This window comes from Polyodon spathula, chromosome 12 (assembly GCF_017654505.1).
Source record: "Polyodon spathula isolate WHYD16114869_AA chromosome 12, ASM1765450v1, whole genome shotgun sequence".
In the NCBI taxonomy this organism is placed as follows: Eukaryota; Metazoa; Chordata; class Actinopteri; order Acipenseriformes; family Polyodontidae; genus Polyodon; species Polyodon spathula.
The window spans coordinates 41,657,961-41,683,448 of record NC_054545.1 but is presented as its reverse complement, the minus strand read 5'-3'; the positions used below and the strand labels follow the sequence as shown (position 1 = coordinate 41,683,448).

General features: G+C 37.9%; 1 protein-coding gene across 1 annotated transcript in view; it reads left to right on the top strand.

Annotated features, from left to right (window-relative positions):
* The window catches only part of si:ch211-198m17.1 (flocculation protein FLO11), a 37,970-nt gene that overhangs the window by 7,248 nt on the left and 5,234 nt on the right, over window positions 1–25,488 (top strand). The window contains exons 2-7 of the mRNA XM_041266004.1: window positions 12,494–14,161; window positions 15,201–15,317; window positions 16,101–16,210; window positions 16,465–16,523; window positions 18,956–19,107; window positions 19,575–19,706. Coding sequence (XP_041121938.1) covers window positions 12,494–14,161; window positions 15,201–15,317; window positions 16,101–16,210; window positions 16,465–16,523; window positions 18,956–19,107; window positions 19,575–19,706 — 2,238 coding nt within the window. The remainder of the gene's footprint in view (window positions 1–12,493; window positions 14,162–15,200; window positions 15,318–16,100; window positions 16,211–16,464; window positions 16,524–18,955; window positions 19,108–19,574; window positions 19,707–25,488) is intronic.

The window sequence follows — 25,488 nt, the reverse complement described above, 5'->3', positions numbered from 1 at the left end:
TGTTTACTGGTTATTAGATGGTGCACTTTTATTTATTTTTTTGTGTTTTTTTTAAAAAATATATTGATGCACTGTTTAATACTTTTCTTTAAATTTGAATTAATACAACACATTTGTTAAAGCCAGTGCAGCAGGAACTATTGTCCAAGTGCTGTTTTGAAAGAAGGGTTCACTAAAGCAAAGAAGATATGTTCTTGGACTTGTTTGGGTACTTGATAAGCTGAAATAAAAGGTTTATACAGATGTGATGTGGGATGTATAACTTGATTAAATGACTTTGTAAATCAAACTCATTACATTTTTGGATTCATCGTACCATAATCCATCAATTAAATACACTCAAAGTAAAAAGCATCATACCAGTTCCCTTTCATCATACAAAGACTGTCTTGTTTACTGAGTTGTGAATAAAGTCAACACAGTTGGATAAATTATCTTCAGAACACATAGGAAGTAGATTATATTGTAGTGTAAGATTTAATAGGTTTGTTTCATTTCTCACAAATAATAATTCCAGTCCTCTTGATGTGATTTTCAACAGAAACAGTTTCATTCTGACACAAAAGGAAATCCAGTGATACACAGTACAGAACATAACCACACATGAACTGCATGGACACATCTTCAAACCAAAACAATACAATGCTGTAGGTTTAACCCTGCAGGACTCTATCGATCAAAAAACCTTAAAATACCTGTTTGGATAATGAGAGAAAGAGTGAGTGAGAGAGAAAGTACCTTAATACAGAAATACAGTGATTTAAATACAGTACAAAAGCAGACCCCCTTCTTGTGGTCGCACAGCTGAAGGCTTTGAAGATCAAGCCGACCCAGGCGTGAGACTTGTACCTGTGATCGTAATCAGTATTTTAATTAACTACCTACGTAATCAATGGCACTCAGCCCAAGGTAACAACTGCTCTCTATACCATAAAATAAACCAGTTTGTTATCTTGTCTATGAGACAGAAGCAGGGTCTTTTGAGCTACGAAGGAGCCAGATGTTATCATTTTTGCCAACAAATCTGTTTCAAATGTTTGTTTAAATATTTGACATTTATGCCAATATTAAAAATGGTATTGAAATATAAGTAAGTGGGTATTTTAGCAGTGTATGCAATGCTTTGTTTTCCCAGTAGTCTTTCCTAGAAGACCAAATGATAGAAATCTGTTGACTATCAAAGATTCCTTGTGTTTAAAGAGTTAAGCACTGCTCTATGAAACATTACAGAACTCAATAACCAGTCTCTGGACAATGATGAAACTGTTGCTCATTTGTCAGCAACCAGAATCCAGTTGTAAGCCAGGGGCAGGCCAGGTTAATCCTTTCGTGATCTGCAGAGATAAACTCTGAAAGGGCAGAGAAGCATTCATGTTAAAGTGACATTGTTCTACAGAAATGGGAAGCTCTGTTTAAAAATGGATTACCAATTGAAGCAGGAAGCGATCGGACTGCTTTATTTATTTCATACTGCAATTCCATATCAGCCAAACCCGTTTCCCCCCCTCAAAAGGCACAGCAGAGATCCAAACTGGTCAGTTCACACTCCACCCTGCAGTACAGGCTCCACTCGCTTTTGATTCACCTACCACACCCTCTCGGTTCTCAATTTCATCTCATCTTTCCTCTGGTGTGTGGTGTCAAATTTTTAACGATATCAAGCAACTTTCGTCCTATTTCCACCTCCATTGTTACAGTATCTGATCGCCTTTGAAGCAGCAGCCATTTCATCCTAATCAGGGACACCAACAGCAGCACTTGTCTCTCTCCTCTTCATCCACGAAGGTGCTTTGTTAAAAAAAAATAAAAATGTAAATGAAAATTTATAACGGTGTTCATTTTTTTTTTTAGCAAAACAAAATCTAAGCCTGTTTTTAGGGTCCCCAAGTGTTATTGTTGACTCCAACTTAGGCAGTTCAGGCAATTAGCATAAGGACTAGCGAGTTTCAATAGGTACTAATAGCACAATATTGTTAGTTTGTAACCCTGCGTGTGTGTGTGTATGTATATATATATATATACACACACACACACACATATGTATATATCAGTGCCTATAGAAAGTCTACACCCCCTTGAACTTTTTTCACTTTTTGTTGTGTCAGTGCCTCAGAGTTTCATACATTTAAATGAGGATTTTTTTCCACTTGTCTACACACCATACTCCACACTGTTAAGGGGAAAAACATTTTTATTGAGAAAAAAATTATATATTAAAAATGCAAAATGGAAAGATCATAATTGGATAAGTCTCCACCCCCCTGAGTTAATACTTGGTGGAAGCACCTTTGGCAGCAATTACAGCTGTGAGTCTGTTGGGAGAGGTCTCTACCAACTTTGCACACCTAGATTTGGCAATATGTGACCATTCTTTACAAAACTGTTCAAGCTCTGTCAAGTTAATGGACAGTAATCTTCAAGTCATGTCACAAATTTTTGATTGGATTTAGATTGGGGCCACTCAAGGACATTTACCTTTTTGTTTCTTAGCCACTCCAGCTTTGGCTGTGTGCTTTGGGTTGTTGTCAAGGTGAAAAGTGAACTTCCATCCCAGTTTCAGCTTTCTTGCAGAGGGCAGCAGGTTTTCCTCAAGCACTTCTCTGTACTTTGCTCCATTCATTTTCCCTTCTATCCTGACAAGTGCCCCAGACCCTGCCGATGAGAAACATCCCCATAACATGATGCTGCCACCACCATGCTTCACAGTAGGGATGGTGTTCTTTGGGTGATGCGCTGTGTTGGGTTTGTGCCAAACATAATGCTTTGCAATTAAGCCAGAAAGTTCCATTTTAGTTTTGTCAGACCACAAAACTTTTTGCTACATGGCTACAGAATCTCCAGAGTGTGTTTTTGAATACTTCAAACAGGATTCAAGGTGGCCTTTCTTGAGTAATGGCTTCCTTCTTGCCACCCTACCGTACAGGCCAGATTTGTGAAGTATTTGGAATATTGTTATTGTTGTCTCATGCACACTTTGACCAGTCTTGGCCATAAAAGCCTGTAGCTCTTGCAAAGTTGCCATTGGTCTCTTTGTAGCCTCTCTGATCAGTCTCCTTCTTGCTCGGTCATCCAGTTTAGAGGGACGGCCTGATCTAGGTAGGGTCTTGGTGGAGCCGTACACCTTCCACTTCTTAATAATCGCCTTGACCATGCTCCAAGGGATATTCAAGGCCTTTGATATTTTTTTGTACCCATCCCGTGATCTGTGACTTTCAACAACTTTGTCCCGGAGTTCTTTTGAAGGCGCCCTGGTGCTCATGGTTGAGTCTTTATTTTGAAATGCACTACCCAGCAAACCTATAGGAACTGCTGAATTTATTCTGAAATCTTGTGAATCCCTACAATTTAACACAGATGGAGGCCACTTAACTTGGTGTGTAATTTTGAAGGCGATTGGTTACACCTGAGCTAATTTAGGATTGCTATTACAAGGAGGGTGGACACTTAACCAACCAAGCTATTTAAGTTTTTATTTTTAATATTATATATATATATATATATTATATATATATATATATATATATATATATATATATATATAGTGTGTGTGTGTGTGTGTGTGTGTGTGTGTGTGTGGTGTGTGACACACACCATTATAATATATATATATATTATATATATATCTATCTGTTACATGTATTTGTGCTGCTGTTAAAATAATTTCTTATTTATATATTTGTACATTATATAAATATTAACTGTATTGTAATTAAGTGTACTGACGTATAACTAGATTGTTTTTCTTTGATGCCCTGATGAAATTTACACCAGATGGAACTTGACAACACCACATACTACTGAAATATTAAATTACTTGTAAATTAAAGCGAGTCCCTCACATGACTGATTAAACTAGATACATAATATCGGGGAGTCATTGACTCTATACGATGCCTAAAGGTGGAGTAAACCCAACAACTAGGTCAATGAGAACAACACAGGCTGTGAATATGCTGTATTCATCCCACTGACGCTCAGTTGGATTGAGATCCAGGGATCATGCTAACTAAAATCTGGGTGATGGGTCTTGAACAAATCACAGCCAATACCAGCAGAGTCATCATCTTGCAAGGTGCTGTGCTCATCAGGGTGGACATTCAGCACTGTAGGGTGATCAGCGACAATATGAATGACTGAAATATTAATGACTGAATTGGTTAACATGCCTTGAGACACTTGCCAGCACTCTGGGAAATCTATGCCAAGTTGGGTCAAGGCTGTGATCAGGGCAAATTAGAGAAGAAATTGCTTAAATAATCGTGCCCTGAAATTATACATGTTGATGGTGTATTCGCTAGAGGGGATACAATACATGTAATGTTGTTAATCCCCACCCTCCAAAAAAAAAAAAAAACTGTGACCCAGCTGAACTAAAAACCGTGGTGGTGTATTTATCCAAGTTCTGAAACTGATACAAATGAGTGCTTTTATCTCGTCAAGTGATATTTTAAACCACATATATTTCAAGATTTATATATTTCTCAATATAGGCAGTTACTTGCTGATTTTATATATATATATATATATATATATATATATATATATATATATATATATATAATATTATAGCCCAGGGATATATATTAATTATATTACCCGAGCTGCAGTATCAAATCCCCATGGGCCTTACATTTTATTTTTGTTAAATGTGGGGGTGACGTGTTAAGAATGTTATTAATATGTCTGAAATGGCTTTGAGAGGGGTGTACTCAACAACACGAATAGAGCAATTGCAATTCAACTGCAAATATTTTGAACTCTTTCTTGCATTCATTCAAACCCAATGACAGATCGCCTGGGCGAACTGTACAGTTCTAATTACTCTGCGTTGTTAAGAATGCAGCTATTTAATTGAAGTTTCTTTTCCATACATTTTACTTGTTAATATAAACAGAATGTACCGCTCATGGAGAACTGTGGTTATTTTAATAAGGAAGATGGCTGTCACTTGGGGTCATTGGTTATTCAACATCATTTCTACCATGCTGTCTGAAAAAGGTGGAAGCCGAAACATAGCTTATTACTAAAAAAGTGAGTTATCAGTTTCTCAGTTACTTAAATATTTCTAGTGATTGATGAAAATCCTGTTGGATCCTGATTCTCCTTAGATTTAGAGCTATAACCATTCTTTCAGTACTGCACAGTTCCCAAAAATAGTTTAAACTGAACATCAATGTAAACCTCATCACAGTTCAATCTCACCTGGTAACTTTAAACATGTACTTGCAAACATGACCTTGGCATTGCCTTGCTTGCGATCCATGTGACTGAACTACCCTGATTGCTTCATTGAGTCTTGGTATGTCCTCCCTATGCTTTGATCACTTCTTGTATGAAATTCCTGTGTGATAGAATAAGAGGGAAAGTAATACACAATACGTAAGTGAGTCTGAGAATGAGTAGAGGGCTGGGTCCAGATTTTCTTTAAAAAGTGTGTCAGGATTTACCAGTATTTCCAAGAGTGTCCGGTAGATGTCCAGTGTCTAGTAGACAAACATACTTCTAGTTAAATACTAGAAATGTACACATACACATTTCAGAATGCTGTTGCCAATAGACAATGCAGCTCAATAGGTGTACCAAAAACTTGGGTAATATGCCAAAATACCATAGAATTCATTTGGCAAAAGGACATGTTATTGTTTTGTTGAAAATAGTGAAATGTTCTTCTTTAGCTCTGAGATCCAAAACAGTGATTGTCATAAAGATCGAATATCCCCATCCAGATAGAGATGGTCCAGTGTTGAAATGTTACCCTGACCCCTGACATGAGCAGGGGAGGTGAGACTCATGGAGTCTCTTTATCAGCTCTGTCTGCAGTGGACAATGGGACAATGGTGCAGGACTTTCCCAATTAAAGGGTTGGGAAGGGATGTGAAATCGGCAGGGGAATTGTCCTGTGAATGGAGACGATGTTCCTTGAAAGGCGTCCTTCAAATGAATTGTAGATAAAGGCCTTTCAGCAAGTGTATAATCACAGGCTTAGGTTCTTCTGATGAAGTCTTTGCATTGAAAGATGCCTGAAGTCTTCTTTTGTGGATGGTTGGTTTTGTAAACTGTAGATCCCCAGTCTTGTTTAGGGAAAGATAAGTGTGCACATGCTATTCCATCTTGTAATGCATACTTATTTATTCATGTCTTTATATATGTATATATTTTTGTCTAGTGTTACTCATAATAGCTACCATCATTTGTAATTTCCATTACAAACATTTCATTTTTGTGCTGTTTTCATTACAAACATGGCACTATAGTTGCTCACTCCAGGTCTGAAAATGTTTCACCGCTGATGTGCTCACAGGCCACCTACCACAGGCCAAGTGTTTCATACTAGACAGTTTGAACGGTTCTGTCAAAAATCAAAATTCAACAAGCAGCTAACCATTAATACATGAATGCATACTGTAGGCTTGATAGTGATTTTTGTGGTATGGAAACAGTACTGTATTTCACAAAAAAAATACCCAATCACCCCAACCATTTTTGGCATCCTGTTCCTTACTGTCTAGAACTAAACATCAACACAAATATATGCAAATCCTGCAATACAGATTCATAATTGGCTAATGAGGTATCATTGTCTGCATTGGCTATTGAGGTATCATAAAATGTCATTGATTAGAAGTGCTGTGTGATAGCTCTGATGTCGGCTGTGGTGGATTTCAAAAGTTAGTGTGAACGATACTATTTACTTTAATGGAAATCGAGGTGGTGACACTGCCTTGAAATTGTGTGACTAATAAAACTTTCAGGAACTATTCACTAATAGCAGGAACTTCAACAGAAAACAAATAAAGGCCAATAAATAACTTTGCTTTTAATTGTTTTTCTGCAACCAAACACTAACCTGTTAATGGATAAACTTCTTACTGTTCTTGTTTATGAGTCACCCATACCAGTACCCATCTCTTCCTGTCTCAGTTCAATGGTTTCCATGGCTACCGTAGTGTTGCCCAACTAGTCTTTGTTGCAGTTTATTTGAATGCCACCAGCAGTACTGATTCAGCTGTCTAAATACGTACAGCATCCACATATTCGGCCCTGTAAAATTTTGACTTCAGTAACGGTTAAACGAGATGAGCACCTTATGACCTGCCCCCTACCATCCAAACAATCCCCCTTCGTACAGAAAGAAAAAATTATTTGCTTTTGAGGAACTGTACAGGGGGATGTTGACTCTTTCAAATTTGTTAGCAAACAAGTTGGGGGATTAACAGCAGTAAAAGACAAAAAGCTTGTCCATTTTTTCACGGAACACAAGAAAGCTACAATGTCAACACAATACAATACATAATACAATCCTGAAAGGGCTGTGTTTTAAAATAAGTAGACTTCCATTTAGATGTACTGTAGTTGGTTTTGTTGGTACAGTACTATATTTAATAGAAGTGGTATTTTATTGCCAAATGAGACAACTGGACAAGTGAACTGTATTACTGTAGATACTTTTAAATCTGGTAGCTATTGTAGCACTATGTAAAATTCCCTACTAACGACACAGTAGCAAAATGAAATCAAAATGTTACCCATGCACAGAACTGCTTAAAACGTAAAAGGCAATGCAATTTAGCAAAAGATTTAAAAATAACACCACCACCAATTTCCAGAATTAAAACAGTATCCAAAGTGTCTTCAAAATTACAAAATATAGTCCTCGATAAGGCCCTAATGTCACAGTTCACTAACAAATGAAAACGCACAAAAGCAACTAAAGATCAAATTTTAAAAATAACAATAATAATGCATCACAGTATCTAAAACTGTTTAATGATTAACAATTGCATTACCACACCTTGTTTCATTAGCTTTGTTTTTGGAGGAAGCGTTGTGTAACTGCAGTGCACAATAAAGACAGACTGGTTTGCCATGCCAGAAAAAAAAAAAAAAAGCATGTGCTGTGACAGTTAAACAAGTCAGTTGTAATACTGAAGAGATGGGCTTTGCATCAGAAAACTGGGGACGGAGTCACGGGTAAGTGCATTAATTTATTACATATATAATGGGGATTGATTTTATTAACACAAGGATGGTAACACGCGATCTATGTGTATTTGAATGTTGTATACCCGAGTGCTGACTGTATATGTATCTGTGTAAAGCTTTCCAGTGCACTGTACTCAGACTCTAAGGATACCTGCGATGATGCCATTTTAAATGGAATCACGCAGGCCTTGAAACAACAACAGAGCAACCTAGACTCTACGACAAAGGAGGCATTAGATAATGTATTCACCCCGCAGATCAACGGTTTAAAACTTGAACTGAAGAACATGAGTGAAGCAGCTCCAATCCGATCCTTACAAGTTATAATGCGATCAGAAAGACATAAGGTGAACAACAACAAACAGAAAATGATAGAACTTAGCGAAAAATTGGGGGAGAGAATTCTTGCAAATCAGAAAAATTATCTCTGTGGGAATGAAACCATTCCTCGTTTATCCTGGCTTGCTCTAAGTGACTTACAATGGCAGTCATTTTGTTTTCAATTCCTTGTAAGAAGCGGAAGATTTTCTTGAGTCAAAGTTTCCTGTCTCTACATGTGAGCAGCCCCTAAGAACAGCGAAGAAATCTAATTTCACGCTTTTGGGGCAACAGTTGCTGGATGAGTCAGCGGAGCTAGAACAGGATCTGTGGTTAAGTAACTCATTATTAGGTTCAGCGCTCTGCTGTGTACATACTTGTGTTGAGTCTATACTGCTTCCTTGGGGGAAATAATCAAACAAATATCACTGCTTCTTCTCATGCCACTAGATGGCGTTTCAATGATTCCCTTCTGTCAAATTCACAGTTTCTTGCTCAGTTAAATACTAAACTAAAATAATTTCTGGAGTTTAATACTGATCATTGTGATAATCCTCAGACTTTATGGTAGGTCTCAAAATGTTTTTTTGTGCGGTAACTGTATTGCCTTTTCATACAATTTAAATTTCACTTGTAACAAACGGTTCACAGGTCTTGAAAATGATGCAGATGTTAGAGAGAGAACAAAGTTATGATTTTCAGATGATAGAGCAAAAAAACTGAGAGTACATATGTGGAAATTTAATTTAAAAAGTTAAAACGAGATAATTCATTCATTTTTACTGTTGCTATTCATCCCTTTAAAGAAAATTGTAAACTACCCTATCTTTGTAAATCAGCTTTAATGTTTGATTTTAGCCCCAAAGATTCAACTTTTGGAACAATCTTAGTTGTTTTTCTTTTACTCTGGGGTAGTTCAGATGAATAAATGAGGATTTTGTTTGAAGTTTTGTAGGGTGCATCAAATGGTCACGCAGATTAGTTGTGTTACCGGAGTAGCCAAAACATTACTTTCTTTACTTTACCTTCTTGTGGTCTTACTTTAGAAAAAGTAGGGGTTGCAGAATGGTGATGAGAAAGCCGGATCCCCCTTTCCCCCTGGAGTCCCTCGTGCCCAGTGCCTCGCACAACCAGGATTTGAACTTGTGTTCTCTGGTTGTATGATTAACTTTGTATGCCACACGGCAGTGCTTTTACGAGGTGAGCCATTGAGGGATCCTGGCTTCACTTGTATTAATGTTAGTTTGTCTGTTACTTTATTATTATAGTTTATTAACATACTTCCTATTGTTTTGCTTTTACTTATTCAGTTCATTTCATATGTTGATGCATGTGAATCGTGACAAGTAATACATATGTATTTATCTATTTATTGATTCATATTGTGTCTGGTGGCTAACTCCGTCCTAAAGAACACTTTGGCTATAAGAACACTTCACTTGCTTCCTGAGGGGTATTCTCTTAGCCAGAGACTACCACACCTCAACGTGTCCTAGTTTCACTGAAACTTGAGTGTATTTTCCAAGGAGACACATTATTGATTAGAAACAAATTAAACGTATACACACACACGCGCACGAGACAGAAGACAAGTTTTGTTCTATTTACACTTTCCTATAGGTGATGAAAGTTATTGACACAGCAATGATTGGAAAATAGATTTGTCACAGAGCTAGAGCAATGAATCTGGTAGGTAGAGTTTCCATGGTGTTAGTGTTAACAGTCAGTGCTGAGTTCTGTTGGCTCAATATTGAATTTAAATGATTTTCTCTATATCAGAATTCTCCTGGTTTTGCTAGTACCGTCAAAATTACCTTTTAAGCTCTGTTGGCTCCCAGTTTTAATATGATGAAATTTGGGCATTGCTCTTTGTGGTTGCCTCTTTACGCCCAGCATCTGCCATGTAGCATCAGTGATCTCATAGATCTCGCCGAGGTAAAAAGGGATACGAGTGTAACAGGCAATGCCTTCACTGCTTTAGTCAGTGAGATGATGTTAAAAAGCTCTAGACCCACACATGCACAGATAGTTAACACCCTTTCTTGTGGTATGCATTGCCACTGGTTTAAGCCCAGCCTTCCCCCTGTTACATATGTTTTGATTGAATCCAACTCTTAGTAATCAGTTTTCTGTAATAATCTGTGTCTATTTGACTTCATATACTGTAGATTTACATAGCTTTATTACAGTTTTTTCTTTTAGCCAAAGTATCATGCTGGTAGCCTCTGGTCAGGCAGGCGATTGTAAGAATAGTGTATTTTCTTATCTACGCTTGGTGCAGTTCAACAATGTTTTGAATTATTGCCCTAGTCGAGCTGGATCAGTACACACAAAGCAATATTTCTATACTTTATTTGAGGAAGCAGTGGGAGATTTCAGTCTTTAGTGGATAATTTGGGCTTATCCCAGTGTCCCTGAGTGGAAAAAACAAGATGGAAAACCTGAAATATGGTCAACTAATAATAAAAGTAATTCTGGCAGACTGGGTTGGTTGGTGCATCTGTATCCAATACTGCACAATTACAAATGTTTAACTAGACAGTCTTTGAAAGACTTACAAAAAACAAAAAAAAAAAAAAAAAAAAAAACCTTTGCGCAGATTCCACATTTAAGGAGTAAGGGCAATGTTTTCTTTCTTTTGAAGTGGTGTGGGATCTTTAACAGCTGTCAAATTGATAAGACCTTTGTTTACCTCTGAACCATCACAGAACCCCTGCACAATGCAAGGTGCTAGCAGATTGAGTGTTCCCAGGTTATTTTTAGGCAGTATTTTAAACTGAGGGAAGTGCCAAGTCTTGTCTAACTAGCACATATCTAAGCTGGAGCTTAGCAACAGCTTTGCCATAACATTAGCATCTATTGAACCGTTCTAGCTGTCTGCAACCACAGTACGTCCAGTTTAAACAGGCGCATGCTGCTTTCATTGAGCCTTAAGTGTAAATGAAAAGTTTTCTTTGGTTATGTTTATTAGTTAACATTAATGATGCTTATTCCTATTCTCCTGCACTAATCTACCACGCTGCTGCTGCTGCTATTCTCGCTGTGTCTATCCACATACTGTCTGTCTAATCCTTCCAGTTCTTGACCTTACTTCCTTTGTGCTACTGCTGGTTACGTTGTATTACTTAAAGGGGCAGCAGTACATTTCGGGACACGACACTCGGTTAAAATAAGAATTAATAAAATAACTACAGTATTATTTTTACGAAAACAAACCAACCACAAACAGCACAAACTGCTGACTATATTTTTAGGTATTGACTTGTACTGTCTAATTTGACGACATAAATAGCAAAAGTTAACAAATATGCATTATGCAGAATTAACTCGGCAAACAAAAACAATAATAAACAGCCTACAGTTTCACACAGAAATCAAACACTGTCGATTGTTTTGCATGCAAAAACAAGCGCTTTGAAAGTGCTGCTGACAAACTTGTTATCCCGAATAACCTGAGCATTAAAGCCAATTGAACGAGAACTATATTTTCGCTTCTGACTCATTGTGTACTGACACTGTAACCAGCTGAACTTAGTAGTTGTGAATGAGTGAATGAATTTCATGCAGACTGCAAGCTACAGTCATTCTGCTGATGCCCGGGTTATTTCTTCCTGGAATTTCTTGTGCTGTAGCCACTGCAGCCTGAAAACGATTACGTGATGGATCAGTCGGGTGTGACAGTCCAGGTTGCAGTTTTATTTATATATATTATACCAATCAGTGCCCACATCCAGGAAGAAAGGGAGCACCTGGTAGAAGGAAAAAAAATCTAGTGGACCATATATGTTATAAACTTTGTTTTACTGTTATTAAACTTGCTAAGGACTTTATTAAGCTATTCTCTCTATACTCTCTGAGTGTATGGAGGCTATCTGTCTGTCTGTCCGACAATTAATTGCATATCCAGTGATGATATATTTTAACAATAAGTTAGCACAATCTGGAGGTATAAGGATATTATACAGTAGGTGTAGACTGTCTATCTGACCCTTTGCCCTTATGTCACACTTTACTTACATCTAGAAAAGCTTAAGCATCATAAAGCTTGGTATGGTCACACTTTAACATAACATATTGAGTGTATCTGATGCAATATGAATGTGGATGTATGTTTTGAATATCTACCTTTTCATATTAGTGAGGGCTCTGTGTCACTGACGTTGTTTTTTTTTTTTTTTTTGGTCTTTCATAGCATCCACTCCAACATCCAGCACTACAGAAAAACCCCCAGAAGCTTCCTCTGTAGTCAATGATCCAACCAATTCAGATAACACCCCAACTAGCCAGTCCACAACCACCACAGAAACTTCTTCAGCTAGTAAAACAACAACAAAATATTTGGCTTCATCTACGTCATCAGCATCACCAGCAACCAATGAGGGAAGTGAGTTTACTGCAACAACTTCCACAAAAGGTACAGGGGGCTCTACAGATTCATCAGTGGGGTCTCCAGAACCTCCCACATCTAGTAGACCAACAATGGAAATGGAAACAACTGTAAGTACCTCTACAGGAGGAACCACCAATAGTAAAGACACAGTGCTGTCTACTGCACTACCAAACAGCATAACATCATCTACACCAGGTTCTGACTCTACAACTGGAGCCCCCAGCTCTCAGACTTCAACTGGATCCCCCAGCTCTCAGACTTCAACTGGAGCCCCCAGCTCTCACACTTCAACTGGAGCCCCCAGCTCTCAGACTTCAACTGGAGCCCCCAGCTCTCAGACTTCAACTGGAGCCCCCAGCTCTCAGACTTCAACTGGAGCCCCCAACTCTGACACTACAACTGAAGCCCCTAAATCTGATGCTTCAACTGGAGCCCCCAACTCTGACACTACAACTGAAGCCCCTAAATCTGACACTTCAACTGGATTCCCCAGCTCTCAGACTTCAACTGGAGCCCCCAGCTCTCAGACTTCAACTGGGGCCCCCAGCTCTCACACTTCAACTGGAGCCCCCAACTCTGACACTACAACTGAAGCCCCTAAATCTGATGCTTCAACTGGATCCCCCAGCTCTCACACATCAACTGGAGCCCCCAGCTCTCACACTTCAACTGGAGCCCCCAGCTCTCAGACTTCAACTGAATCCCCCAGCTCTCAGACTTCAACTGGATCCCCCAGCTCTCAGACTTCAACTGGATCCCCCAGCTCTCAGACTTCAACTGGAGCCCCCAGCTCTCAGACTTCAACTGGATCCCCCAGCTCTCAGACTTCAACTGGATCCCCCAGCTCTCAGACTTCAACTGGAGCCCCCAGCTCTCAGACTTCAACTGGATCCCCCAGCTCTCAGACTTCAACTGGATCCCCCAGCTCTCAGACTTCAACTGGATCCCCCAGCTCTCAGACTTCAACTGGAGCCTCCAGCTCTCACACTTCAACTGGATCCCCCAGCTCTCAGACTTCAACTGGAGCCCCCAGCTCTCAGACTTCAACTGGAGCCCCCAGCTCTCAGACTTCAACTGGATCCCCCAGCTCTCAGACTTCAACTGGAGCCCCCAGCTCTCAGACTTCAACTGGAGCCACCAGCTCTCAGACTTCAACTGGATCCCCCAGCTCTCAGACTTCAACTGGAGCCCCAAACTCTCAGACTTCAGCTGGAGCCCCCAGCTCTCAGACTTCAACTGGAGCCCCCAGCTCTCACACTTCAACTGGATCCCCCAGCTCTCAGACTTCAACTGGAGCCCCCAGCTCTCAGACTTCAACTGGAGCCCCCAGCTCTCAGACTTCAGCTGGATCCCTCAGCTCTCAGACTTCAACTGGAGCCCCCAGCTCTCAGACTTCAACTGGAGCCCCCAGCTCTGACACTACAACTGTTGTAAAACCAACTACACAGCCTTCCAAAACCACTCCTCAAAGTATGTTAGAGCCTTTCTCTTCCATAGCACGTTCCATTGTGATGTCGTTGTATCGTAGAACATTAGCAAGGTTGGGTCTAGTCAGTACTTGGATGGGAAACCAAGAATATGAAGGGGCATTCTCTTCTCTAGTCCACAGCCACTGCCCTAGCAAGTGGTAGGGGCACCGTGCTGTGGGAAGTATTACTACACTATGGTGTCTATTCAATTAACTTAACAGTAGCAGATCAAAATTCTGCCAAAATCTGGCAAAACCACTCTGTACAGACTTGCATATAGTCTACCATTATAGGTGTTTTTTGTTTTTTTGTTTTTTTGTTTTTACACAAAATCCCCTTCTTTAAATTGATTGATGATTTAAATTGCGGTGCTGTTTAGATCCACCACCGTCCTGTACAGTTTGTTTGAAGAGACCTACATACAGGAGATTTTATCTCTGTGTACTTTGTGAACTCATGTCAGTCAGGGATCCTCAATTCCTCCTATAATAATTAACAGTGTATTCCAGGTGCTTTTGTTCAATAACCTATATGAAATACCTCTTTAGATCTAGACAGAGTAGTTTATTATCATAAATGTTACATTTAATACTGGTATTATATTTAATATAAATAATAATAATACTGTTTTAACAGCAAATGATAAAACTATTACTTGTCTGTTTTCAATACATAAATGAATCTTTATCGAACAACCTACATGAATATTTTTGGAATACATATTTATTTTATATTTATGAAAACCAATCCTACATTCATTTAATGTAATATATGAAAGTATAGTTTTAAAATACAGTTCAACTATGATGATATAATTTCCTAGTTGAGAAAGCATTAATATAAGCAGTGTGGAAGCACTGAATCATGGGAGTCTCAGTGCTTGCGTGTTGCTTGCAGTGGCGGCTGGGGAATGGATTTGTAAAGAACTGTCCCCCTTTAGAACTTCTTTCCAATTGCTGTGTCTCTTTTGACTCCCCAGATTCAAAAACTCAAGTTGAAATGTTCATGTCCTGAGTTAAGTCATTGTTATTTTCTTCTAGATCCATGCAGCCCTGGTGTGTGTTCTTTGGGTGGTGTATGTGTGCCACTCTTCATGAACTACACTTGTCAGTGCATTCCTGGGTATTACTATAAGCCATCACATGGCTGCACAAAAGGTAGGTTTAGAATTTTAGCAGAAATGGGGGGCTCCTGAGTGGCGCATCCAGTAAAAGTGCTCTGCGTGAGTGCAGGATGTGCCCTATAGCTTGGACATCGCCGGTTCGACTCTGGGCTATTCCACAGCCGACCATGGACGGGAGTTCCCAGGAGGTGGTGCTCAATTGGCTGAGTGTCGCCAGGGTGTCCTCGGCTCACTGCGCACCAGCAACCCCTGTAGTCTGGCTGGGCGCCTGCGGGCTTGCCCGTTAGCTGCCAGGGAGCTGCGTTGTCCTCCAACGCTGCACCTTCTGGGTGGCTGCACAGCGAATCCACAGTGTGTAAAGAAGCAGTTGGTTGACAGCACACGCTTCAAAGGACAGCATGTGTTCATCTTCTCCACTCCTGAGTCAGTGCAGGGTTGGAACTTTAGCAGGAATAAATACTTCAGTTTATTACTTCCTGTGCTGTAGGTGATTACAGTGAAATTGACCTTCAACAAAGGGATCATACAAGGAAACAAACTCCTAGGTTATAACTTTATTATTATTATTATTATTATTATTATTATTAATCAGTTATTTCACACACAGTTTGAGTTATAAGTCCAGATGAAAGTTTGGCTAGTGCCTTCACCGGTAAAGTTTTACTTTTGTTGAAGCACTGCATTGGGCGTTATATGATACTTTATGATATTCTGTTCCACATGCTGTTCATAGAAGTTGACCTACATTTTCATAACACAACGGTCACAATGTACTAGTTACTGAAAGCCATTTGTTTTGTTTTTTTTTCCACCTCAGCAAAAACCTTCCCTGGTGAATTGCATTTGAAAAGTATTAATTTCATTGAGAGTATGGCTGACAAAAGCTCTAAAGAGTTTCAAATCACATCATCTCAAATTGAGGCAGAGGTAAGCAATTCATTTATTAAAGAAAACCTGTTTTGTGAAATGCAATATGCAAATTCAGTCACCTGGTCCCTTTGGAACTAGATTTCTAGTGGTTTTTTTTTGTATTGAATCCAACCTCAACAGTATTATTTACATATTTGGTTGTATGTTAAAGAAAATTGTGCAAACACCTATATATAAAGCAAACTTTTCATATGGTAAATGTGCTTGTTTGTTAATGTAACTGATTTACTGTTTTCCCTTTTTTTCTCTAGTTAAACAGCATACTAGAAAATGAGAAAGGCTATATAAAGTCAGTTGTTCTAAAGCTAGCGTAAGTATACACTTCATATCTATCGGAATTGTGAATTTATATATTGGTCATAACATTGAGTAAAACTAGAAAATATAAAATGTACAAAGGGATTTGCTTTATTCAGATAGGCAATTATACAACCTAAATGAAAACTACAAATAAACCCTATAGTGCCACAAGAGAGCTATGATTTTGAATACATCTGGACTGTATATTTCCCTCATCTGAAACCTTAGACAGGTATCATTCTTTATCTTGCAATGTAATTCTGTTCGTCATGGAAACTATAATCCTTTTTATTTTATGTATGTATGTATGCTGGTGGAACCATTTTGCAACGTCATTAACAAATTTTTTTGGAAAACAAACAGTCGCCAAATGTTTTGCTTCACCCTATAGAATGAACCCTTTCATTCTCAGTGGGATTCTCCCCCAGGACCAGGCCTCTTTTGGCTGTATTTGACTCTCTCTTCCTTTTAAAGATTCACCAAAAATCAATTTTTTGCAGTTGCATCTTGGAAATTGTGTGAAAAGTCTTGTGAGGGGAACATTGTAATACTTCATGAAGTCTTTACAAATTTTTCTTAACACTTACTCTTCTCTCTCTCTCTCTCTCTCTCTCTCTCTCTCTCTCTCTCTCTCTCTCTCTCTCTCTCTCTCTCTCTCTCTCTCTATATATATATATATATATATATATATATATATATTATATATATATATATATATATATATATAAAAGTTAAGTATTTTTTATTATGTATTCTGCTTAGAGATACATGTATAAAAACATGTTATTCTATGACCTGAGGGACCTTACACTACTTCCTGAAAGTTTTGTTGAAAAATATTCATGTTTAAAATTACAAGACATTGTTTCACCTGAGCGATTGCAATGACGTAGCACATGTTTATTCTCAGGGTAGTTATAAACAATAATGGACACTACTCTTGATTATTTTCTTAAAGTACATATTTATAAATAAAATAATGGTTATTCATTCCATTATTATCAGTAATAAGGAAAAATAAACGTACCTGATACATTTAGTTCATGAAATAGTATCTGCTGTATCCACTCGTTTCTTGATATTTATGCATGTTGTAAAAACATATATTAAAACACGAGACAGAATAATTGTTCTAATATAAGAAGTCAAATACATCAGATTTACAGTGTTTCCCCTTTTTTTATTAGCTGTAAACAAGTTCCTGTGATATTTTGTTTCTGTTTTTGTCTCTGCAGGCTACTGTAAACTGTCTCCGCCCTTTAGACACTAAATGCCAGAAATTTCGAACTCTACAATGAAACTCTGTACTACTATTAGGGCTTTCCTTAGACTTTTGCAACATCATTTTGTTGTTTATTTGCTTACATTATGTTAAATAAAATATCTGAATTATATTTATACATTTTTATTTATTTTTATTGTATCTCAATCCTAAAATCCTAGGTGATGCAAATCTTTTGGACATAGCTGGAGTTACAGAATTGTAAATTATTTTATAATTATTTTATACAAATTTTAAGTAGTCTTCTAAAGTTTCTTACCTCTTACAACACTGCAGGCTGATAAATCGGTCTATAACAAAGAAATCCACTCAAAATGACAGACTGCTAATGCAGTCAAGAGAAAAAACCTCCCCTCAACCCAACAGACCAGTTAACTGCTCACAGTATTTGGTGTCATTTTTTAATGCCTTTGTGGCAGAGCAAAGCTCTGCCCTTTAAATTGGCAGGGATGGGGTTAACTTCCCCTACCTGCCTGGGTTTATTATGTTCAGGTGGCTGGGGTTGATTAGTTGATTAGGTTGATTAACGATCAATCAGCGCCCAGCCACCTGATATAAAAGGAGGCCTCTGCTTCTCATTTGGAGAGAGGGAGCTGAGGAAGCAGGTTGGTGTTTGTTTTGTGGTTTTTGAATTTTCTAAATCCAGTGAAGGCATTGCCCAGCCTGGAAACTTTATTTTTGTGAGTTTTGCTTTATTTGTGTTTGAGTATCTGTTATTTTGCCCTTGTGCACTTTATTTTTGTTTATTTATAATAAAATAGTTATTTTTTTTGAACTGCAGTCTGTCTCTGGGCCTCTATCCACTCGCCAGCCTGCCACAGCCTTGTTTCCATATAAGATGCTAAATGACTTAATTGGTAGAAGGGCTGTCGTTCTGAAAAGTTACTCGGTGCTAAAAGTTTTATTTTTAAGTTTTGTAACAACAACAGGTGCTTTGGGGCCTGGACTGACCAAGGAATGTTTTGTTAAGGACTGTATTTTATGTCTGTGGTTCATGAAAACTTTTTACAACTGTTTTAGAGAGGGTTAGCAGTTTATTCCAGTTTCCACAGTACTGTATGTCCTATGAGAATGTTTATAACCTCTCTTCAAAAAACATTTCTTAACGTTTTGTGAAAAAATGGTGCTGATGGTTTCAGTAAAATATTTTCCTCTTTTAGGCCAGGGAGTGTTCTTGCGAGTGTGGATAACTTCTACGACTTAAACGCCAATGTGACTGCAGAAACAATTTCAAACGCCATCAGGAACCAAATAGAAAACTGTGCAGCCACCAACAGCTGCAAACTTATGGATAATGGAACCACTTACAACAGTAAATATGAATAGGGTCTATTTTTATAATTTAAGCAGTGGTGAATTTACATAGTGACCCCCTCTAATTTAATCCTGAAGCTTCAGAAAAAAAACATTGAATTACATATTTTAAGAAAAATGCAATCAATATTTTTATTAACAAAAACAGGTTTTAAAATCACCTTGTGCTCTTCATTAAAGCATTGTAACTAGTCAATAATACCTGTAACTTAGAGTTCAGTGCAGTGATCTGCATTGCTTCAGGTGAGGGTGACCCTGGCTCTCTAAATTACCAGCGCTAATGAGCACTACTGCCCCCAAAGCTCATGAATCAACCGTGGGATGTCTGGAAATGGGTTTGGATCCCACAGTTATGTTAATACCTAATATATACATTTCTACATATCCCTTACTAGCATTTTGATCTTGCTAGTTATGTGTTGTGTCTGCTCTTTGTTTAATAAATGTTCATTATTTTTTTTGTAGATGAAAATCTATGTGCGCGGCCTAACAGTTGTGACTTGTCAACCGCAACTTGCTCATATACCACTGGCATAATAAGCTGCCCTTGTAAGAATGGGTACCTGCCGTCCAATTTCTCAAGTCAACTCTGTGTAGGTAAGTTTTCTCAGTCCAGCATCTGTACAATAACATTTTAAGGCCACCCCTGTGTTCAGTTGTGGAGAATCTTATTGCCCCCCCACCGGGGGATATAGAGGAGGTGGCTGTACGCATGTGTGTCACAATATAGATTTTGACTGCTTATTCGATTGTGATGAAACTTGCTAATGAAATTATTTAGCTACATTTATTACAGGGATATGCATCTAGAGAACATATTGCCCAATTTTGATGAAACTTCATTTTGTCAGACAGGCATCTGTCTGTCTGTCTGTACAGTATGCCAAACTTACATTTGTACATATGCATGTGGTGTGGATATTGGTCATGTTGACCTTATATGGTTACTGGCTGTATTTACAGCTGTGGCTGGAGATTTTTTAGGCTAAAGACACAATCTGGATTTTACGCTGTTTTTAAAGAGATGAAAATTCTAAAGATTCACCTGATTTTAATGTTTCTTCAATGCTCTAAGAGCTCAATTCGTTGTCTTTATCCTCTCCTGCCTGTCTTTTTAAATGAAGCAGCGGTTGAAATTTAAAAAAAGGAGCAGCAAAAGTAATTGTTCTCCATTACCTCTTGAATGCTTCCCTGCACTTGCCCTTACTGCTGACACACACAGCCTGTCCTTGGCAGCAGCTGCTTGCTTTTATATCTTGTTGACTCCAAGGGAGTTACTATGGATACTGGCAGAGTTCAGATTGTGGAATAGAGGTGTCCTGCCAGTTTTTAAGCACTTTATATAGAGAAGGGCTCATTAGTTCACCATATTGCAGAACACAGCCTCAGAAGTTTCTGGAGTGTCATCAGCTTGCCTGCAGTCGAGTCATTACCAAGTGAATTTTCCCTGAATTGTACTGAAGCAGATGCTTCACTGACACAAATATACCGCACTTCCAAACTCTCATATTTACATGTAAACAACCCCCAAATATCTGGATAGATAGGGTTAGGGTTCAATTTTCCAGATCCACTGAGTTACATCTGCTGTCCATTTTACCCTACCCAGACTGTTTTGGTATCCCTGAGTAGATTCGATAATCCGTCCCTCAAGTGCAGTGGCACCCTGTCTCTTTACTACCATTGCACAACTGCTGGGTGGGATAGTTGTTCACTCAAGCCCTTCAAAGGAATCGTACTAGACAGTCCCATTGCATTGTACAATTCATGCTTGTGATGACTCACCTTACTACATGTTGGGAGTACATGAGCACTGGCAAATTAAATGTTTTCATGTATTTAAGGAAGACGATCTTTCTGCATGTGTTATGGTGTGCAGAAAATTTAGATTTGACTCGGCCCTTTAAATCTTTGCTGCTTTTTAGCACTGTGTGATGCTATCCTAATCAAATACATAATATTCTCTCTCTCTCTCTCTCTCTCTCTCTCTCTCTCTCTCTCTCTCTCTCATATTCATATATATATATGTGTGTATATATGTATGTATGTTAGGGCTGTCAATTGATTAACATTTTTGATTAATTTATGGGCATTAGTTGATTAACCGGTAGATTAATCCGTGCACATTTTTAATAAAGGTAACACTATTACGGTGGCTGTATGGAATAGTAATTCTAAAAAAACTATGGCTGATATATATATTACAGTATGTTTAGGGCTTCTGGGTTTTTGGCATTAAAAGTAATAATTAACACATTCAGGACCATGAAACAGGTAAACATTGGTTAAAACAACTCTCCAACCCATGTTCCACAATATAAATTAGTACATATCGGTATAAATAAACAACTTGAACAGTAATGTAATATTAACAGTACTAACATCAATGCACAAAACATTACAGTCGCAGTTTGTGACACATTTGCTGATGCATTTACTCGCCCGGAACCATGCCAGGCCAAATGCCTCCATTCAAATGAACTTTGTACATCCAACTTAAACATAAAAAAAAAACTTTTTCACCAACACAGTTTTAAAATTAGTAAAGCCTGCTTTGATTTTAGTAAATGCAAACAGATTTTTCCAAGCTGGCAGCAGACGTTGAGGATCGTTCTGGACGGCAAATGTAAGAAGTGTGTTTGTGCAGCAACAACAAAACACATACATACTGTAGCGGGAGGCCTTCTCGCGCGCATACTCTCTCACCAGAGGATGTTTGGAAATGGAGTTCAAAATGCCCAGCCAAAGAAAAAAATAGTAAATAGTAAAAAAAAAAAAAAAAAAAAAAAAAAAAATTAGTCTGCGATCAACTCAGTCCAATTAAACTATTAAACGGAGCAGCCCTATAAAAAAACAAAACAATTGAATCTAAAAAAAAAAAAAAAAAAAAAAAAAAAAAAAAAAAAAAAAAAAAGCCCAAACAAATAGCTACGTACTTGGCTTCCTCCTTGTACTTATGCTTCTAGCAGAACCTGAGGCACTGAAGAGATTAAGCCGTTCAGAATCCTGTTAGAGGTAGCTGACAATACTGTCGCTATTAGTTATAAATTAGTTATTTTCAAATAACGAAGATAGAATAACTAAAACAGAGGTCAGAGAACCACTGGCAAACTCAGACCACAACATGGTCTCATTTGAAGTGTTTTTTAAATCCCCAAAAGTAGTGACTAAAGCTAAGGTTTACAATTTTAGAAAAGCAAACTATGAAGGCATGAAACGGAGACTAACAGAAGTAGATTGGAGTAAAATAGAGAAAACACCCACAGAAGAAGGATGGTTGTTCTTCAAAAATGTAGTACTAGAGGCGCAAAACAATTATATCCCTAAAGTAGACAAATCTAAATGTAAAACTAAATTGCCAAAATGGTTTAATAGATCAATTAAATTCAGCGAAAAAAGGCACTTTACAGAGCATTAAAAAAGGACCAAAAAGAAAGTACGCAGAAAGAGTACACAGAACTGCAAACGCAAGTCAAAAAGGAAGTTAGAAAGACCAAGAGAGAAATAGAAATGAACATTGCTAAGGGAGCTAAAACCAATTCCAAAATGTTTTTCCAATAATACAACAGTAAGCGAACATTCAAAGAGGAGATTAAATGTTTAAGAGATACAAATGGCAAAATCGTAGATGAAGAAAAAAAAATAGCAAACATATTAAATGATTACTTTTCACAAGTTTTTACAAAGGAAGATACTGACAACATGCCCCACATGTCATCCTGTTCCTATCCAGTTTTAAATAACTTTAGCATAACTGAGGCAGAAGTGTTAAAGGGACTAGGAGCTCTTAAAATAAACAAATCCCCTGGGCTGGATGAGATCCTCCCAGTAGTACTCAAAGAAATGAAAGAAGTAATTTACAAACCGCTAACCAAGATCATGCAGTAGTCTCTTGACACAGGGGTGGTACCGACAGACTGGAAAATTGCAAATGTAATACCGATCCACAAAAAGGGAAACAAAACTGAACCAGGTAACTACAGACTAGTAAGCCTGACTTCTATTATATGCAAACTTATGGAAACTATAATAAGATCCAAAATGGAAAATTACCTATATGGTAACAGGGTCCTGGGAGACAGTCAACATGGTTTTAGGAAAGGGAGATCGTGTCTAACTAACTTGCTTGATTTTTTTGAGGATGCAACATCGATAATGGATAATTGCAAAGCATATGACATGGTTTATTTAGATTTCCAGAAAGCTTTTGACAAAGTCTCGCACAAAAGATTAATTCTCAAACTGAACGCAGTTGGGATTCAAGGAAACGCATGAACCAGCGGTGTACCACAGGGATCGGTATTAGGTCCTCTGCTATTCCTAATCTACATTAATGATTTAGATTCTGGTATAGTAAGCAAACTTGTTAAATTTGCAGATGACACAAAAATAGGAGTGGCAAACACTGTTGCAGCAGCAAAGGTCATTCAAAATGATCTAGACAAGATTCAGAACTGGGCAGACACATGGCAAATGACATTTAATAGAGAAAAGTGTAAGGTACTGCACGCAGGAAATAAAAATGTACATTATAAATATCATATGGGAGATACTGAAATTGGAGAAGGAATCTATGAAAAAGACCTAGGAGTTTTTGTTGAATCAGAAATGTCTTCATCTAGACAATGTGGGGAAGCTATAAAAAAGATGCTCGGATACATTGTGAAAAGTGTTGAATTTAAATCGAGGGAAGTAATGTTAAAACTGTACAATGCACTAGTAAGACCTTGAATATTGTGTGCAGTTCTGGTCACCTCGCTATAAAAAAAAGATATTGCTGCTCTAGAAAGAGTGCAAAGAAGAGCGACCAGAATTATTCCGGGCTTAAAAGGCATGTCATATGCAGACAGGCTAAAAGAATTGAATCTGTTCAGTCTTGAACAAAGAAGACTACGTGGCGACCTAATTCAAGCATTCAAAATTCTAAAAGGTATTGACAGTGTCGACCCAAGGGACTTTTTTAGCCTGAAAAAAGAAACAAGGACCAGGGGTCACAAATGGAGTTTAGACAAAGGGGCATTCAGAACAGAACATAGGAGGCACTTTTTTACACAGAGAATTGTGAGGGTCTGGAATCAACTCCCCATTAATGTTGTTGAAGCTGACACCCTGGGATCCTTCAAGAAGCTGCTTGATGAGATTTTGGGATCAATAAGCTACTAACCACCAAACGAGCAAGATGGGCCGAATGGCCTCCTCTCGTTTGTAAACGTTCTTATGTTCTTATTTGCAACTGACTGTCGTAGTCAAAAATCAGAGAAAGTAATTTCACATAATTACCTCTGTTTGAGGAACTACTGCCTTCATTGTGCACTCTGAATGTCAGTTCTCACTTGCCAAGGTAAACTACGAATCAATCAAGCGTTTAAGAACCTCACAGTTTTTTTCATACTTGCTCATTGTGCTGTATTGTATCTTTACGCTTCTGCTCATCCATTTAAAAAGTTTTGAATGTAACGGTGGCTCGCAAGTGACTTTGGGAACGCTCATGTTTTTGTGCTGACTTTGATAGACATCCTAGATTACTGTGCTGTTCCATATCACTTTTTCTTTACTGAACAAAATACAGCTCCAGCAGTGTACTTTTTTTTTTTTTTTTTTTTTTTTTTTTTAAATTGACAGCTACCGATAATTACCTTTCATACTTAGAATGTTGGAAGTGGCGAGTGAGTATATCCCTTCCCTTCCTGTGTCAGTTCGGGTATCTGTGGTGTATACATCAATTTTTTCGGAGAAAGTTATTAGTTAAGTTATTCTTGAAAATTGTAAACAAATCGACTACAATGTTTCCGTTGTCATATGACTTTTTTTTTTTTTAATTTGTAAAAAGTAATTCAAAATATTACTTTGAAGTTCTCAAAATAATTAACAATAGCGGTAAGCAATAGAGCGCAAAATCCAGAAAGTCTTACATCCTTAGCCGAGCATATTTATGTCTAGACTCTGCTCATTAATGATTGGACAGCTATAAAACCAGAGCAGATGGCTGATTTTCCAATTGGTTAACTCCTAATTATGTCCCGCCTCTGCTTTTAGGATTAGATACTTGAATAACAAGAGTCAGATCTTTGACTCTTACATTGGTTAAACCAGTTAAAGCAGGGTTTCCCAATGCTGGTCCTGTGTCTGCTGGTATTCATTCCAGCTGAGTTTTCAATAACTTAATTGAACCCTTAATTCAACTATTAATTAGCTTAATTAGACCTTTTTTAATTGTTTTCAGCTTTTAAACAGTTAGAAATTTCAAGTTAACTGCGCAATTTTATAAGTAACTTGAAATCGGCAGATTTGTAGGCGCTGAGAACAATTTAAAAAAGTCTAATTAAGCACATTCTTAGTTCAATTAAGGGTTGGATTAAGTAATTGAACTCAGTTGGAA